General features: G+C 36.8%; 1 protein-coding gene across 2 annotated transcripts in view; it reads right to left on the bottom strand.

Moving 5' to 3' along the window:
* Positions 1-17,696, bottom strand: part of ABCB11 (ATP binding cassette subfamily B member 11) — a 94,645-nt gene that overhangs the window by 33,726 nt on the left and 43,223 nt on the right. For both annotated transcript variants that reach the window (XM_007183231.2, XM_057551808.1), the window contains exons 11-18: positions 17,325-17,438; positions 15,277-15,387; positions 12,932-13,057; positions 11,330-11,533; positions 9,226-9,396; positions 8,514-8,715; positions 7,520-7,595; positions 3,318-3,420 (exon numbers count right to left, since the gene is read on the bottom strand). In XM_007183231.2, the coding sequence (XP_007183293.2) occupies positions 3,318-3,420; positions 7,520-7,595; positions 8,514-8,715; positions 9,226-9,396; positions 11,330-11,533; positions 12,932-13,057; positions 15,277-15,387; positions 17,325-17,438 (1,107 nt within the window). The remainder of the gene's footprint in view (positions 1-3,317; positions 3,421-7,519; positions 7,596-8,513; positions 8,716-9,225; positions 9,397-11,329; positions 11,534-12,931; positions 13,058-15,276; positions 15,388-17,324; positions 17,439-17,696) is intronic.

Raw genomic sequence — 17,696 nt, forward strand, 5'->3', positions numbered from 1 at the left:
ACAGTATGGTACTGGCACAAAAACAGAAATATAGATCAATGGAACACGATAGAAACCCAGAGATAAACCCACGCACATATGGTCACCTTATCTTTGATAAAGGAGGCAAGAATATACAGTGGAGAAAAGACAGCCTCTTCAATAAGTGGTGCTGGGAAAACTGGACAGCTACATGTAAAAGAATGAAATTAGAACACTCCCTAACACCATACACAAAAATAAACTCAAAATGGATTAAAGTCCTAAATGTAAGGTCAGACACTATCAAACTCTTAGAGGAAAGCATAGGCAGAACACTCTATGACATACATCACAGCAAGACCCTTTTTGACCCACCTCCTAGAGAAATGGAAATAAAAACAAAAATAAACAAATGGGACCTAATGAAACTTAAAAGCTTTTGCACAGTAAAGGAAACCATAAACAAGACGAAAAGACAACCCTCAGAATGGGAGAAAATATTTGCAAATGAAGCAACTGACAAAGGATTCATCTCCAAAATTTACAAGCAGCTCATGCAGCTCAATATCAAAAAAACAAAAAACCCAATCCAAAAATGGGCAGAAGATATAAATAGACATTTCTCCACAGAAGATATACAGATTGCCAACAAACACATGAAAGAATGCTCAACATCATTAATCATTAGAGAAATGCAAATCAAAACTACAATAAGATATCATCTCACACTGGTCAGAATGGCCATCATCAAAATATCTACAAACAATAAATGCTAGAGAGGGTGTGGAGAAAAGGGAACCCTCTTGCACTGTTGGTGGGAATGTAAATTGATACAGCCACTATGGAGAACAGTATAGAGTTCCTTAAAAAACTAAAAATAGAACTACCATATGACCCAGCAATCCCACTACTGGGCATATACCCTGAGAAAACCACAATTCAAAAAGCGTCATGTACCAGAATGTTCATTGCAGCTCTATTTACAATAGCCAGGACATGGAAGCAACCTAAGTGTCCACCAACAGATGAATGGATAAAGAAGATGTGGCACATATATACAATGGAATATTACTCAGCCATAAAAAGGAACAAAAGTGAGTTATTTGTAGTGAGGTGGATGGACCTAGAGACTGTCATAGAGTGAAGTAAGTCAGAAAGAGAAAAACAAATACCGTGTGCTAACACATATATATGGAATCTAAAAAAAAGAAAAAAAGAAAGAAAAAAAAATGGTCAGAAGAACCTAGGGGCAAGACGGGAATAAAGATGCAGACCTACTAGAGAATGGACTTGAGGTTACGGGGAGGGGGAAGGTTAAGCTGAGACAAAGTGAGAGAGTGGCATGGACATATATACACTACCAAACGTAAAATAGATAGCTAGTGGGAAGCAGCCGCATAGCAGAGGGAGATCAACTTGGTGCTTTGTGACCACCTAGAGGGGTGGGATAGGGAGGGTGGGAGGGAGGGAGACGCAAGAGGGAAGAGATATGGGGACACATGTATATGTATAACTGATTCACTTTGTTATAAAGCAGAAACTAACACACCATTTTAAAGCAATGATACTCTAATAAAGATGTTTAAAAAAAAGACCAAATGCAGCCAAAAATAAATAAATAAAATAAATAAATTTATTTTTCAAAAATTGAATATGATTGGTACTGTTACGTTTGAAACGTCAGTGCAGTGTTTAGTTCTTTCTCCCTTGAAGCTTATTAAACTCCTTACGTAATACATCTTGTAGTTATGAGTGGCAGCACCATGGACATAAATGAAGAACCTGTTTCTAGAACTAGAAGAGGTGCTGAGTCCTTAATTGCAAGATGAAGTAAGCAACCATGCTTGCTAAACGTTTTCTCTCACTGGATTCATCCTGCTGCTTCTGAGACAAGGTGTTCTTCTATGAAATTTATTTAAACCAACTCTATTAGATATTGAGACCTATATCTATTTATTATCAATATATTAAAACCAAAAGAGAGCCTTAAATCCTTCCATCATAGTCATAAGATCGTTAAGTAGTACTTTATTCCAAATTTGGCATTGTGAATCAGTGTTTATAATTACTTCCAAAATGGATTCTCATACTGAAATTGTTTAAAGACAATTTGAAATTACATCATGTACAATGGATGTGCTTGTAATTAAAATATTCTCTGACTCATTTTCTTTGGTATATCTTGTGATTTGGACCTTATTTTACTATAAAAATTTAATTTTTCATCCTAGTTTTAAAATCCCTTGATGTCCTACTACGTGCAGCTCTGTAACTAAACAGAAAGATGAAAGAGTCTGTAGATCATGGGCAGGTTGGAATGGGACTCAACAGATTCTAGGTTTACATGTGTCAAATAAACAGAAATGTTTGCTAGGTCACATGGTTACCAAATAAAGGACCTTCTGGTTAGGTTTGACAGAGCTATTCTCAGGGCAAAGCAAGGTGCCCAAGTTGATACAAACATAAATAATATATAGTCACTAACTTTAAGAAGCTTATAATTTAGTAACAGGATAAGACAACATGACCTGAAATAAGCCTCAATAAGAAAACTGCCATGAAAAGATTCAAATGAAGAGTAATGGAGGATCGAAAATGGGAGTATCAGGGCTGAAGAATGAAGTTCAGTGATTAAGCAAGGATTTGAGGAGGAGGGATGTTCACCTTATGTGAAAGTTAGACTGTACCCACCACAGCAATAGACATCCTGATGAAGAAAGTTTAATATTGTTACATGTGTTGATTCTTCTCCTATCTCTTTCATTTTTATGTTGTTTTGAATGATGCTAAAATTAATAGTGTTAATTTTAAATGCACCCTTAAACAATTATTATAAAATTGTATGAACTGAACAAATGCCCATAAAACCTAATCAGTCCCCATTAATTTAAAATTTGTGATAACTTGTATATCAAATATTTCTGTTGTCAAACACTTTTGCCAAGGTTATTATAATTTAAGAAGGAGATTTAAAATTTTACAAAAACAGTTTTCAGATATTCTTAAAAATTTTTTAAGGATACCTACATAATCAAATAATCTGCTAAGTACCTGTAATTTGCTTGTGTTTATTAGAATGGTTCATCTAAGAACTATCAATTAACCCTTAATAGCTCAGTTTTAGTTACCATGTATTCTTAAAAGTATTTAATTAATTTGTGTTTCTTTTAAAATACCATGTAAAACATTATGTAAAATTTAGAGTTCCCATCAGGTCTTAATGGAGTCTCCCATTTAGTTTGACTTAGTGAAATAATACTAGATAAAGGCCTTGAAAACTCATCTTCACTTAAAGGGCATACAGTAGTCTCCAGGAGAGACTTCTTTCATCCCCCCATGAGCGATCGGTACCTGACCTTTCTGTCCTCTTCATAAGTAGACTTATGATCTACAAGTGCTAATGGAGGTTCAGGTCCCAGGTAAGAAAGCTGAGACTTGGACCGTTGCCGGATGGAAGCTCTGGAAGTAAACAGAAAGATGAATTAGCCTGTAAATTATGGGCAGGTTGGAACAGGACTCAGCTGGTTCTGAGTTTACATCACTTGTGTCAAATGAACAGAAATGTCTGCTAGGTTACATGGTAAGCAGATAAGGGAGCTTCCTGATCAAGTTTGATAGAGCTATTCTTAAGGCAAAGCTAATCAGTTTGGTTGCTGTGGACAGCAGGCTAGACCCTGATTCAGAGTATAACCGAGGAGGGAGAAAGAGAAGGGGGGCAAAGTTGTTCCACTAGTCCACCAAAAAATGGTCCAAGACTCAAATCCATTCCAAACCCACATGGTTCTACTAATTGCTATAATGGCAATGGTCCATCACTGTTACCTCCCTTCTGTTTGTAGGTTGTAGTTTTGATATCTCTCCTTCTCTCCCTCTCTCTCTTTCTCTTTCACCCTGATGTTTGCTTTAGCATAATGCCACCTGGATACCAATGGACCGGTAGGAGGAAAGAGGGCCCCTAGTGAGGTTTTCTCCATGCTATATACTGCCCATAGGGATGGATTTAGTTAACAAATCTCTTATTGAAATATAATTTAACTTGGTGTGTTCATTCATTCACTCGACAGAAGCTTACCATGCACCTACAACATGCAAACCAGTGCCAGGTGCTTTGGGGGATACAAAGACTGGTCAGTTACAGACTTCTCCCTAAGGAGCTTAAAGCTTTATGGAAGAACAATGCATGCATCCAACCCTGATGTAAGGGAGAATGTGGTAAGTGCTATAAGGCAGATTTAAATAAGCAGTATGGAAATTTAAAGGAAAAAGGAATGTATGTCAGGTGTTACCATAAAAGGTTTCACAGAGGAGGTGGTTAAGGTAGGATCTGGGTATCTGTAGGCTGGAGGGAAGAGCATTGCTGATTGACAGAACAGTATAAAGAGAAGTGTGGAGACAGAATTACTAGTTTTATATACTTAGTATAGAGCAGATACATGAAGTGATTGATTCAAATTGTTTTGTTTTTTCCCTGAGATTTCTGGGAAGGAGACTCCTACTCTCCTCTAGATTAAACTTGAAAGTATGTGACACTGGAAGCTGTTGGCAATTATGTCAAGGAAAGAAGCTTCCTGAAAAATGAATACTGAAAAATAAGTAGAGCAGAGAAGGGAAGAGAAAGAAACTGTATGTATCTTGGACAAATCATCGAAGCCTCAGCCTTGTTTGATACCAAAGCCTCCTTGGACTATTTATTGAGTTATGTTAACTTATTCTTTCCCTTTAAAGGTTAAATCAGGTTGGCTTAGGTTTTTAGCCATTTGCAAATAGAGTCAAGTGATAGAGGCAATCCTGAAGACTTGAGAGGTAGAAGTTACACTATCAAAGCACTTAATCTGAAGAAGTACGGCGTAAAGAGAGTGATTTAGAGATGAGGAGACCTGCATCGGCTGTGGTAGTGCAATCTAGATGGAGCTATTCATAAGTCTCTCTCTATCATCTGTATCCAGGTGAAGTTAGACTAAAACAAATACCAAGGTGGTGCCTGCCTATTATTGATGCTCATGCAGCCTTCTTGAGAAGGCAGCAACGCATCAACTGCATGACTCTAATTTGTTCCCACGTTCTGTTGATGGCATCACCATCCCCTTAGTCACCAGGTTCAACAGGTGCATTTATGTCAAGTCCTTCATCTTCCTTGCTCTTGCTCAGACTATTGCCAAGTCTCATTGCGATCAGGCATGAAACCACACCACCCCGATTCCCTGCTACCAAACTGGCCTCCGGGACACCCCAATCCCCTCCCACTTGGCCTGAAACTCTGCGGCAATAGAGTCATCTCTTTAAGTTAGGTTAACTAAGGTTGAGAGGTCATCTCCCGAAGGTGTGAGAGATAGGTATGTGTCAGCTAGAGAGAGCAGAGTGCATGACAGGGCTGAGACTTAAGGTTATGAGCCTAAAAAGAAACTCAGAGCAGTAGAAGCCAAGGTAGGAGTACGCTCAGAAGAAGAGGGCATCAAAATATAGTTGCCTACAGCCCAGTTCTGAGCATGGAAGACCTTGATCCTCGTCCCCTCAAATTTCTACTACTTCATCTTCTATTTCTTAAATCTCTCTTTCTCTCATTCCCTGTTGCCCACCATTCCACCTGTCTAGCATAAGCTGTCCCAGTGAGACCATGGGCAGTAAGGGTGCAAGACAGGGGCCTGACCTGCCTCCTCTGGTCTGCCATAAACACCAACATTAGAGTTCTATCACAACCCTTTTCAGAAACTTACAACATCTGCCCCTCCCTTCCTCAGGAGCCGAGTACCACTTCTCACCACAAATAAAAACAGGTAATTTGGGAATATATGTTCTCTCTCTCAACATTATTATTTAGGAAATTACTGTCATCCATGAAATTGTTCCTGAACCTAAAATATATTACTAAAGAGAGACTTAGGCATCAGAAGGACTGAAGCCAAGGAAATAAGATACAAATGAACATTTCAATGAGTCATCTTAAAAAAAAGATCTGTCAGCATACAAAATAAGATATTTTTAACAGACATTCTTACTCAAACTTATAAATCTTTCTCTGCAGGAGGTTAATAGCTACTTTCTGTGTATAGGTGGTATTTCTGTGTTTCTCTTCCTAGTCACCAAAATGGAGAATTTGTGAGAACTAATAGCCAAATAGGAAATATTTATATTAAAAATGGTTATCTGTTCCTAATAGTAAACTGTAAGTAAACTACGTAGAATGGGAAAAATTTTGTTCATCTGAAAAATTAAGAAAATATTAATTTTCTTGTTGACATGACCATGAGATACATCTCCTCTTTGCAACCCTTAACTTAGTGATCAAAAGAGTTGCCTAGTCATTTTCTGTTTTTAAGAAGTTAGTTGGTATCTTCAGATTGTGATTCTAATGACCTTTATAATTTTCTTTCTTCCAATCAGAAAAAAAGCTGGTTAAACATAATACCAGATGTCTATAAAAATTGCCTAACATTTTTGGCAATTTTTATAGCTTTTATTTTATAGAGAAACATGAAGCTATTGTTTTATTACTTTCCAAATTCAAAAAATTCAATAAAACTAGCATTTCTTAGAATTTTTCTGAATAGACTTGTTCTTAAAAGGAAAAATGAAAATCAGTGAATATTAAAAGTAAGTAAATCTGTGTTTGAACTATTTGGAGTTGTTACCTGAATATTATATTTTAAGCTTCTTTAACCATTTTTCAATAAACAATTAGCTACCTTGAATGAGCAAGTCCTAAACTGAGTCTTTGTTCAGAGCACGGCCTTGAATTAAATGTCCTAGAAATGGTAAACTCCATAGTGGAGAAATATGCTGTCAGTCTGTTGCCTACAAATTGTTTCCTACCTTAAGAAAAAAAGATCTTGAATAACATTTTCACAAATATAGACAAATACTCCTGGGCAGAATTATTCTTAATACATAGACTTTTAACATTAAAGTAACTATTTTGTTTTTGAAACTTTTAAACCAGAATGAAAAGCTAAATTTATAGTCTTGCTATATAGCATGCTCCAAAAATATGCTTTGGAAGTCAATGCCCATGTGTTGATCTAGGAAAAAAAAATCATGTTTAGGAAAATTCTCTTTAAACGTCAGACAATGAATCTCTTATTTCATCTAGTTAAAGAATGATTTGACTTTGGACGGGTAATTCTGGGAGCAGAAATATTTGTAATTCAATTACAGCTCAGTAGGTTAAAGAATGAAGCTAAAGGCATGAATTTGACCTCCATTTAAGACAGTGCTTAATACCACAGTTAGCTTTGGGAGACAAGTCTAAACAGATTTTTCAAAAATCCCCTTTCTAAGCTTAATAAACAACATTTTAACTACAGAGCATCTTTATCATGACCCCTACCCTCAATAAAATGAGAAGCCAAATTTAAACAAAAAATCTCTATGAATTGGAGACAGAAATGTCAATATAGTAACCAAGTATTCATTTGCATGTTCATTATTACCCAAGACCTGGGGCTGTGCTTAAGTAAGGGCTCTCCAGGTTGTACCTGAGGTATTGCCAGAGGATCTTAGCTGCAGAGGGCTCGTAAGAACATTTGAAAACTTAAAAATCTGCCCCGTGACTTGAGCTTACCTTAAGCTAGCTTGGTAGCTCCCTCTGCTAAAGGTCTGTTTTCTCTCAAGTAAGGTATCTTCAGTTTCATCTTTTCCTATTCAACACAACACAAGTGATCCCTTAGTGTATACAATAAGCAGAACCATATCAAAATAAAATTATTATTTACTATATTTCCCTAGCATATCATTACTGTGTCTGATGCTAAAACAGTCTATTAACTTTATTGCAATAAATGAAAGTTAGCACTTGTCCAGCACATTCTAACAAAAACAACAACAAAAAAATCAAAATACTGAGCAAGATTGAATCTTTTGAACTATATGATAGCCTATGTGTTATCACCACAGAAATAGATAACCTATAGATATAGCCGATATGAACCACAAAAAAACTTATGAGAAGCCCACTAGAGGTGGCAAAAAAAAAATGATAGATGCACCAAGTTAAAAAAAAAAAAACCAAAACTTTTCAGAATAAATCACATATGTTAAATGTATACAGTCATTTTACCCAATGGTGTTCACAAATCCAGATGTGATATGGTAGAGAAAGTTTGGAATGTTTGGTTAATGTAGGTTGCGGTAAACCACCAAACCTGAAAATTCAGATTGAAAAAGAGAAGGTACACTAGGGCCTGAAGTATCTATCTACATTAGTGAAAATAAGCATAAACCTTTTTAGTCATTGGTTAATTCACTCAGCCAACTAGAGGAGAGCTCCTACTGAGTGCAGGACACTCTAGGAAGACTCTCCTATTTGCAAGCTGTGAGGGAAAAAAGGGATGGAATTGAAAGTTCTTCCACAAAGGACCTGTGTTTTAGCTCTATGACTTGATCAATAACTAAACCTCCTGAGCATTGTTCTTTCCTTTATCATCTATACAATGTCTCCCAGGGCTCTGAGTAGAACAAATAAGATACTGTATATTAAAATGCATAGAAATCCAAAAAACATTATATATAGCTAATTATTTAATGTAATGTACAAGCATAATGGAAAAGGCACTTGCCCTTTATGTCTTTTTCATTAAAGGCTTGATCTCCTTGACTTTGCAAAGTCATTAGAGTGAAGTAAACTCCTTTCCTTTCCAACAGTTCTTCATGGGTGCCTCTTTCCACTGCTGTACCACGTTCAAAACCAATAATGACGTCTGCAGCTCTAACCGTGGATAGGCGATGAGTGACGGAAATGATTGTGTGCCCATGCTGAACCTGTAAGAGTGTACAGTGCACAGTTAAGCCAGACTGTAAGACAGAGCTGACATTGACATTTGGGCAGTCTCTGAATCCACAAGTAAGGCAGAGCCTCAGTTCCTGGGAAGATCCTTAAATAGGCTGTACAGACATTAGAAAATGCCAGGGTGCTTTCTTGTGGCTAATAAATGCCATCACATCACATCACACCAATCAGCAATCGGTCCGGTTGCTGCTATTAATCAACAGCTGAAAACCAAAATGGAAATTTTTTAAATCACATATTTTACATTAGACTTAACAAGATTTAAAATTTTACACGTGCAGCTTTTAGAAGCAAATCATAATGTCTTCCATTCAACTGTGAGGAACATAGTGGTGAGCCAATAGTTTCCACATGGATACACTGACCCATGTAGTCCTTCTCTGTCCCTCTTTCTGTCTCTCTTCTCTCCACAGCTGCCTTCCCTACAGCAACACAAGAATTTCCACACAGACTTATGAAAGGAACTCAGACTTTCAACAAACCTTACTCAGTGCCTCTTGCACCATGGCTTCACTCTCATTGTCCAGTGCCGAGGTGGCCATGTCCAAAAGTAGGATCTTCGGGTTTCGGACAAGGGCTCTAGCAATGGCTAGTCTTTGTTTCTGGCCGCCACTCATCTGACCTCCTCCTTCTCCAACAAGAGTGTCAAATTGCTAGGAAGAAGGTGACATTGGTAATGAAGAGGAAGAATTTGAAGGATCCTGACCGATTCTTTACAAAGGTCCTTTCTAGCTTCCTCCTCAAGCATGAATTTTCACAGGTCCGCCTTTCACTTAAAAAGACTCTTTCCTGAAACAGGGTATTATCTAATCAATATGTGTGTATAAAATAAAGATATTGATTTATCCTTTCCTTCTGGGATGTAAAAATGTTTCTCTTTAGCTCAACTTCAAATAAAATGTTTCCACCACAATAAAAGTGGATCAGGGTCCTGAAAATCCATCTTAGAGGATTAGAGCATGTATCAAAGCATTGTCTCTTTTCTCTAGCTAGACAACACAGAAAAACACAACGCTAAAACTGTCTATATATTATGAATGAAAGATCAAAGTAGCTTTAAAATCATTATCATGAATAGCAAACAGTTACCGAGTATCTTGCATGTCTAGCGTTATATTGGAATCTCACAATGGGGCATTGTGGTCAGACTCTTATCTTGCTTATTATCAGCCAACATGAGTTGAGCACCTACCATGTAGAAAGCATGAATCTGAGCTCTCTACACATATCGTCATATTTAGTCCTCACAGATGCCACATGAGTTAGGTACTACTATTCTGCTCAATTGATGCATAAGGAAATACTGGGGCCTGAGGGGGAAAAGTGACTTGCCCAAGTTCATAAGGCTTGCAAGTAGAGAAGCTGGGATTTGTATGGAGGCAGGCTGATTCTAAAGCTTTATACTTTTTAACCACTAGACTATATAATACTCACAGCTGAAATCCTATTCATACAAACATTTTAGAAGGCTGAGTAGGAAGTATTCTAGAGCACAGACTCTGGAGCCAGACCACCTGGATGAGATCCTTGTCTCGCCTGCCTTGAGCAAGTGATTTGACCTCTTGGAACCTCAATTCTCCATCGGTAGATGCGGATAATAATAGTAGCTGCCTGACAGGATGATTGTGAGAGTTAAATGAATTAATAGATGTAAAGTGCTTAGAACAGTGCCTGATATGTAGTAAGCACTAACTATACGTACACTAGTAATAATAACTCTTCCATTTAGCAGACCACTGGCCGCAAAATCCATACAAGTATATTATTAGGGAGTTGGTTTTTGTTGTCGTGTTGTATAAAATGAAGATAAATGAGGAAATTTTAATATGTGAGATACAGTACTGAAGACACAGTATTAGCTGCCCAAGCACAAGAAAATTAAAGAGCAGTGACAATGATAGACATCAAAAGGGCATTGTGAAAGTTACTGCCACATGACAAATTTATCATCCGCTTAGACAAATGCTTAATGGACAGAATACGGAAATTGTATCTGGGTCAAAGGAGCTTATAAAAGAAAGCTACCCCAGTTTGGTAGGTTTTTAATATATTAACAACAACATATTTTCAGACAAAGGGGAGAAACTCAAGATACATTTCTGGGCATAAAATTAAAACATGGGGCTTCCCTGGTGGCGCAGTGGTTGAGAATCTGCCTGCCAGTGCAGGGGACACGGGTTCGAGCCCTGGTCTGGGAAGATCCCACATGCCGCGGAGCAACTACGCCCGTGAGCCACAATTACTGAGCCTGCGCGTCTGGAGCCTGTGCTCCGCAACAAGAGAGGCCGCGATAGTGAGAGGCCCGCGCACCGCGATGAAGAGTGGCCCCCGCTTGCCACAACTAGAGAAAGCCCTGGCACAGAAACAAAGACCCAACACAGCCATAAATGAATGAATAAATAAATGAATAAATTAAAAAAAATTAAAAAAAAAAAAAACAATAAAGCTTTAAAAAAAAAAAATTAAAACATGACATTAAGAATTTAATAATTTAGTAATCAAATGAAAAGAAATGCACATTACTGTGTAAATTGTTTGCCTTCTATGACTTCTGGGTTTCCCTCTGGAATGAGAGGCTAGGGATACCTGTGGCAGGTCCATGATGAAGCTGTAGGCATTGGCTTCCTTGGCAGCTCGGACTATATCTTCCATCGTTGCATCTTCTCTGCCATAGCGAATATTTTCTGCAATGGTGGTGGAAAACAAAACAGGCTCTTGCTCCACTATCCCGATCTGAGCTCTAAGCCACTGAATGTTAAGAGAGCGAATGTCATGGCCATCCAAGGTCACCTAGAGAACAAGAATACAAGGTCACTTCTCTTGGAATCCTTCAGAGTTCTGAGTCATACTACCAGGTTGTACTTGACCTATGGGGAGAAAAAAAAGAGACCAACGAGATTGTAAAAGAAACAATTCCTCTTACAATGTGGTTGTTAATATAAGGATGACAACATAAATTGAAATCAAGTATAGCTGTAGGACAATTCACTGTAGAAACACAATTGATATAAAGATCACTTGATATAGTTTAACATGATTGGCCCAGGAGTAGAAAAGTTTTTAATTCTTTAATAAAGAGTAGAGTCCGTTATTCACCATACTTTGAATATTTTTATCTTTTGACTTGAGGCCAAAATGAACTTCAAAAGACACAAAGAAAATAAGCAATGATCTCTATCTTGTATATATATGTTTAGAACAAAATCTTACTTTCTGGCCAGATTCATCAAATGACACTTGGCTGTTCAAAAGCAATTGAAACTGTAAGTGTGATAAGTAAATAAATATTGCTATTAGAAAAAAGTAAAAATTTTACATCAAGAAAACATGATTTCTATATATTCAGAATATAGTTATGGTGGTATGTAGCAAAGAATACCCAATCAGAGAACAAACTGTCTGTGAAAAAAGAAAACTCTATCACATTTGCCATGTCACCTCTGACAGTACATGCATTATATAGAGCTCATTGCATGGAAGTCATTTAATATACAGTCAAATGATCCTATCTAAAGGTATCAAGGAGATGTTGACAAGAATGATTTTGAGGCAGAGTGAAAAGAGCACAGCCTTTGGCATCCAACAGATCTGGGTTCAGATCTCAATCTCTCTCCTTCCTCATTTGCAAAACGGGCATATTTATCTATGGAGGTCACTGTGAAAATAAGTGATGATTTTCATAAAGCACTTGACATATAATATTGATAAATAGCAACTATTAATATATATTTTTTTAGTTTCAATCTATGCTTATAGTCAGATAAACACAAGGAGAAAGAGACAGTAGTTTTTTAACCTAATTTCTCAAAGCAATAATCAAGAGCTGTTCTCTGTTAATTCTGGTCATGTAAGCTTTCTTATACTTAGCGTTTGGAGAACCTTAGGGAACAATAATAATTTTGTTACAATAAGAAGAAAGAGATGGAAATGTTCCCTCGCTGAAGAGGTAGCAATACCATTTTGAATGTATCTGCACATTCAGTTACATCACTGAACAGATAGACTGGTTATTTATCGAACACAACCACCATGGAGGGAATTAGTCCAGTTGGTTCCGTCAAAAATCATTGTCAACTATGCAGATGTCAGGATGGTCTCAGTGTATGCTAGGCCTTTGTGTCTGACCAATGTATAACCATTTGCAATTTCCTATTCCCGTGGATTAAGAAGTTTCTAGAAAATACACACCATGCCTTCACTGGGGTCATAGAATCGCTGAATGAGCTGCAGTGCCGTGCTTTTCCCAGCTCCACTGGATCCTACCATAGCTGTCATTTCCCCTGATTTAATGACCATGCTTAAGTTATTTAAAATCTGCAGAGAAAAGAAAAGAGCAATGTTCAGATTGCTGTCAATTAGGCTACAAGTTAGAATGCTTTGTGAAGGCACTGTGTATGTGTTTACTTATGCCCTCACAGCAATATCCACTGATTTCCCTCAATAACCAGAAAAATTAGTAAACAATGCCTAGGATGTGGTTTTAGCATTTAGCACATTACTTAGTAATAAACTGATAGCTGTAGCCAACAAATAAAACACTGTTGAAGTAAATAAGCCAGGCCGACTTTGAAAAGTATGTTCCAGAATCTAATTTAAAATGTTTCTGACATGTCAGGATACCTCAAGGAGACTGTCCCAATTAGCTTAGGGGAGAAAGCCACTTAGCAGCAGAAGACTTTATTAAAACAAACTACTGGCATTGGGAATAGAAGATAAAACAGAAATGACATAAATGTATTTCAATTCAACCGATATTTGTTGAACAGCTATTATGAACTAGCTCCGAACAGATATTATAAATGAAGCTTTCAGTCATCTGTTCAAAAATCTTTACTGAGTAAGTACTACCTTGTGATCTATATTTCACAAAGCACTTTTACATATGTTGACATTTAATGTTTATATATATATATGTGCTATATTATAGTAATCAAAAATATACTTCAGAAATGTTATCAGAATATATGTAACTATGTTTTATATACAGATATGTATGAGGTGTGAGTGTGTGTGTGTATATATATATATATATATATATATATATATTTACCTACATTATAAGTATGTAGTATTAGAATTCAGTTGCATGGGATTGAGTTCTGTGGGGGTAATAGAAATAGTATTAAGAAAGGGTAGCTAACTATGGAAAAGAGTACAAAGTTTCCTCAAAATATTAAAAATGGAACTGCCATATGATCCAGCAATTTCACTTCTGTGTATTTACCAGAAGAAAACAGAAACAATAATTTGAAAAGATACATGCATACCAGTGTTCATTGCAGTATTATTTACAATAGCCAAGATATGGAAGCAACCTAAGTATCCATCGATAGATGAATGAAAAAAATGTGGTATACACATATAAACACACACACACACACACACACACACAATGGAATATTACTCAGCTATAAAAAATTAAATCTTGCCATTTGTGACAACATGGATAAATCTAGAAGGTATTATGCTAAGTGAAATAAGTTAGACAGAGACAGACAAATACTGTATGATCTTACATGTGGAATCTAAAAAACAAAATAAACAAACAAGCAAAACAAAATGAAAATAGACTCAGAGATACAGAGAACAAAGGAGTGGTTCCCAGAGGGGAAAATAAGTGAAGGGGATAAAGAAGTACAAGCCTGCAGTTATAAAACAAAGGCACGTGGATATAATATACAGCAAAAGGAATATGGTCAATAATATTGTAGTAACTTTGTATGGGGACAGATGGTTACTAGACTTATCGTGGTGATCATTTCATAATGTATACAAATGTGAAATCGCTATGTAGTATACGTGAAACCAGCACAATATTGTACATCAACTATATTTCAATTAAAAAAAGTAAAAAGAAAGGGTGGCTAAAGATACTCTTTTAAAAATGAGGAATAAGTCTCCTCCCAAAGCCAGTTCATTTGGGGAGTAGATCCTAATTTTCCTGTGGGGTAAATTGGCTTTAAAGATACTTGCTCAGTAGGTGCGGGAAAACTAAATTTTCTTCACCATGTGCCCTGGACAATTACCTAGTACAAGACATGTGACCATAATATCACAAGATTACCTTTCCTTCAAGGACTGATATAGAGATCCTTGTGAACTTACGGATAGGAAATAAAAAACGTCAAAGACAGCAGCTTTCCTTTGCCACTTCATACCCTACCCACTCAGTGTCCTGCCTTCTGCAGGCTTTAAGGAGGTGGTTGATAAGCTACCCTTCTGGATTGTTCTGATTGTTTTGCAGTTTGTTTAGCTTGTGCTCACAGTGACAGGATCTGCCACTCATTTTAACAGAGCATCACTCAGTTGACTTAACCTGAATGTGCTACCAGGCTGTGTTCCCACCAGAGAGATTTGCATATATTATTATCACAAGGAATATGGTTTGTGGCCTGAGGAACGACAAGACACCTGAGGATACTTCCAGAGAAACGTGTCTCCCTGCCTCGTTCCTGGAAAATAAGTCATGCTTCATAAAAACAATTATTTTGTGGCTCTGGAAATGAATCATCAAAGAAGAAATTGGCACTTACCTTCACCTCTGGTCTGGAAGGATAGTGGAAGGTCACATTATGGAATTCAATTTCACCCTTAATTCGATCCAGCTTGTAACCATCTTCTGACATGCAGTCAATGAGGGGTTTCTGGAGTAGAATATAAAAGGAATATAGCAACAGCATGTATTATATGCATTTACTGTCCATCTCGGTTTGAACTGATTCATAAAGCAGAATAACAATCAGGTAAAACACTGCAGTGATATGCCAAAGATAAGTTGCTTCCACATTAAATATGCATTAATGATAGTAATAATATTCACTACTATTCACTGAGAAATTAATGTGAGATTATTACTATTGTAATTACTATTACTATATAATAGTATTAATATATTACATATATTTATATATAACCAAACTTACATAAATAATTAATATACAATTAATTATAATTAATATAAAATATGTCAATGATCATATAATTGGTATAAAATATTATCACATTAATTTAATTAATTAGTATTTATTGTATACTATGATATATTATTACATAATGACAATAAAATAATATAATAGGTTGGCCAAAAAGTTCGTTTGGGTTTTTCCGTAAGATATTATGGAAATATATAGTATTGATCTATAATTAATATATTAGTATATAATATATTGATATTATTATGGAGTATTGTAAATTGAGATACCACAGAAGACAATGTACAAGGTGTTTTAATATGCTTTTTTCGTTTATATAATCATCACTGTAACCTAACTAGACAGGTGATACATCCATTCATTCACTTGAGGAAGTAGAGGCATCTCAAGAGGCCAAGGTCCAGTAGTACCCAACATTTGAGTATCTATTGTAGATGATGATTAAAACTAACTGAACGTCCTCAAGTGGTGTCTTCAAATATACCAACTTTCAACTGATATGCTGAATTCCACCTCTGTTGTTGTTAGTGGTGAGCCTAATTCAGAACTTAACCATGCTAGGTCATCAGACAAGAGTGAGGGTCATCTCCATCTACCAGAACACTCCAGGGTCAACTTCTTCCCTCTCCCTCACTAGTGAGAGAAATTCATGATCATATCTCTACTTGTGGCTACAGTGTCATCTATTTCTTCTTCTTTGGTCTCTAGTAAAAATAATAAAATAATTTTTAAATGCCTTAATTTTTTGTAATCGTTTCAGGGGCTTTTCAGACTCGTCATCTTATTTGAGCATGCAACAACCCTAAGAATGAGGTAGACTTTGGATAGCTCCATGTGGCTTTCAACAATCTTTTTATACCCCAATAAATGACACCCTAAAATATAAAACAACATATTGCCACCTCCCGCTTCTGTTCTTGAATTTTGACCTCTCTAGCTTGACCTCTGATGTCCTTCAATAACTTAACCAGGGAAATCCTAGCCAGGCTGCCAGGGTCCTTTACAAGCTTGTAGACTTTCTGTCACATTTAGAAGTTAATCTAATCTTATGAACTTGGTCTTAAAGTCCTGTGAGATCTGGCCCCTTCCCATTCCTACAGCCTCTGTCTCTTGCTCACTCTGTTCAGTCACACTGACTTTTAGTTCCTTGCATTCACCAAGCCCTTTTCCAACCTGGAGATCTCTTCCATGAATACCTCCCTTCTCTCACCTCTCAGGCATCTCTCCTCCCGCGAGTCCCCTTTTGCATGGCTGACTCACCTCCTTGGGTTCTCAGCTCAGAAACGGTGTCACTGTCACTAAATTTAAATGCTCCTTCCCCCATCCCAACCACTATCACACTGATCTATTTTATTTCCTTCCTAGTACTTATCACCATCTAATATTATCTTGTCTTTGAATGTGCGTACTTCGGTATTGCCTATTTCCCGTATGATATGAGAGCAGGGGCCTTATTTGTTCTATTTCATTCTTGCACTGCCAGCTCAGAATGGGGTCTGGCTCATGACAGCACTTATTTAAGTACTGCTGAATTAAGGGCATTGTGATAGTTTCTCATATTTTTTAACATTGAGGATAAATTCCTCATGAGTTCATTCCTCCCCCCAGCCCCAACCTGCTAATGGCCCTTACTTTTGGCTTTTACATACCCGGTCCATTGTCTCAAAAATGCTCGTGGCTGCTGCACGGCCAGCTGCAAAGGCTTCCAAACAGGAAGAGGCATTGCCAAGATTTAAAGCTCCTACTATGACACTGAGGAAAATCTGTAATAAAAAGAAATAAACATAGTTTTCATCAATTTGCAAATAGTCTTCACTGTCGTTTGGGCTGCCCATGTGAACTCAAAGATTTCTCAGAAATATTCTTCTGTGGGAGTTTGAAAGCTAAATAGCTCTTTGGAAACACTAGGAACAGTTTTTGTTCTGCAAAGTATCTCCAATTTTTCTACTGTTTTGATTTAAAAGACTACATTATTTTTGATTGAACATCACTATTCTACAAAGAAGAACATGTTTTTAGAT

The sequence above is a fragment of the Balaenoptera acutorostrata genome, chromosome 8 (genome assembly GCF_949987535.1).
Source record: "Balaenoptera acutorostrata chromosome 8, mBalAcu1.1, whole genome shotgun sequence".
In the NCBI taxonomy this organism is placed as follows: domain Eukaryota; kingdom Metazoa; phylum Chordata; class Mammalia; order Artiodactyla; family Balaenopteridae; genus Balaenoptera; species Balaenoptera acutorostrata.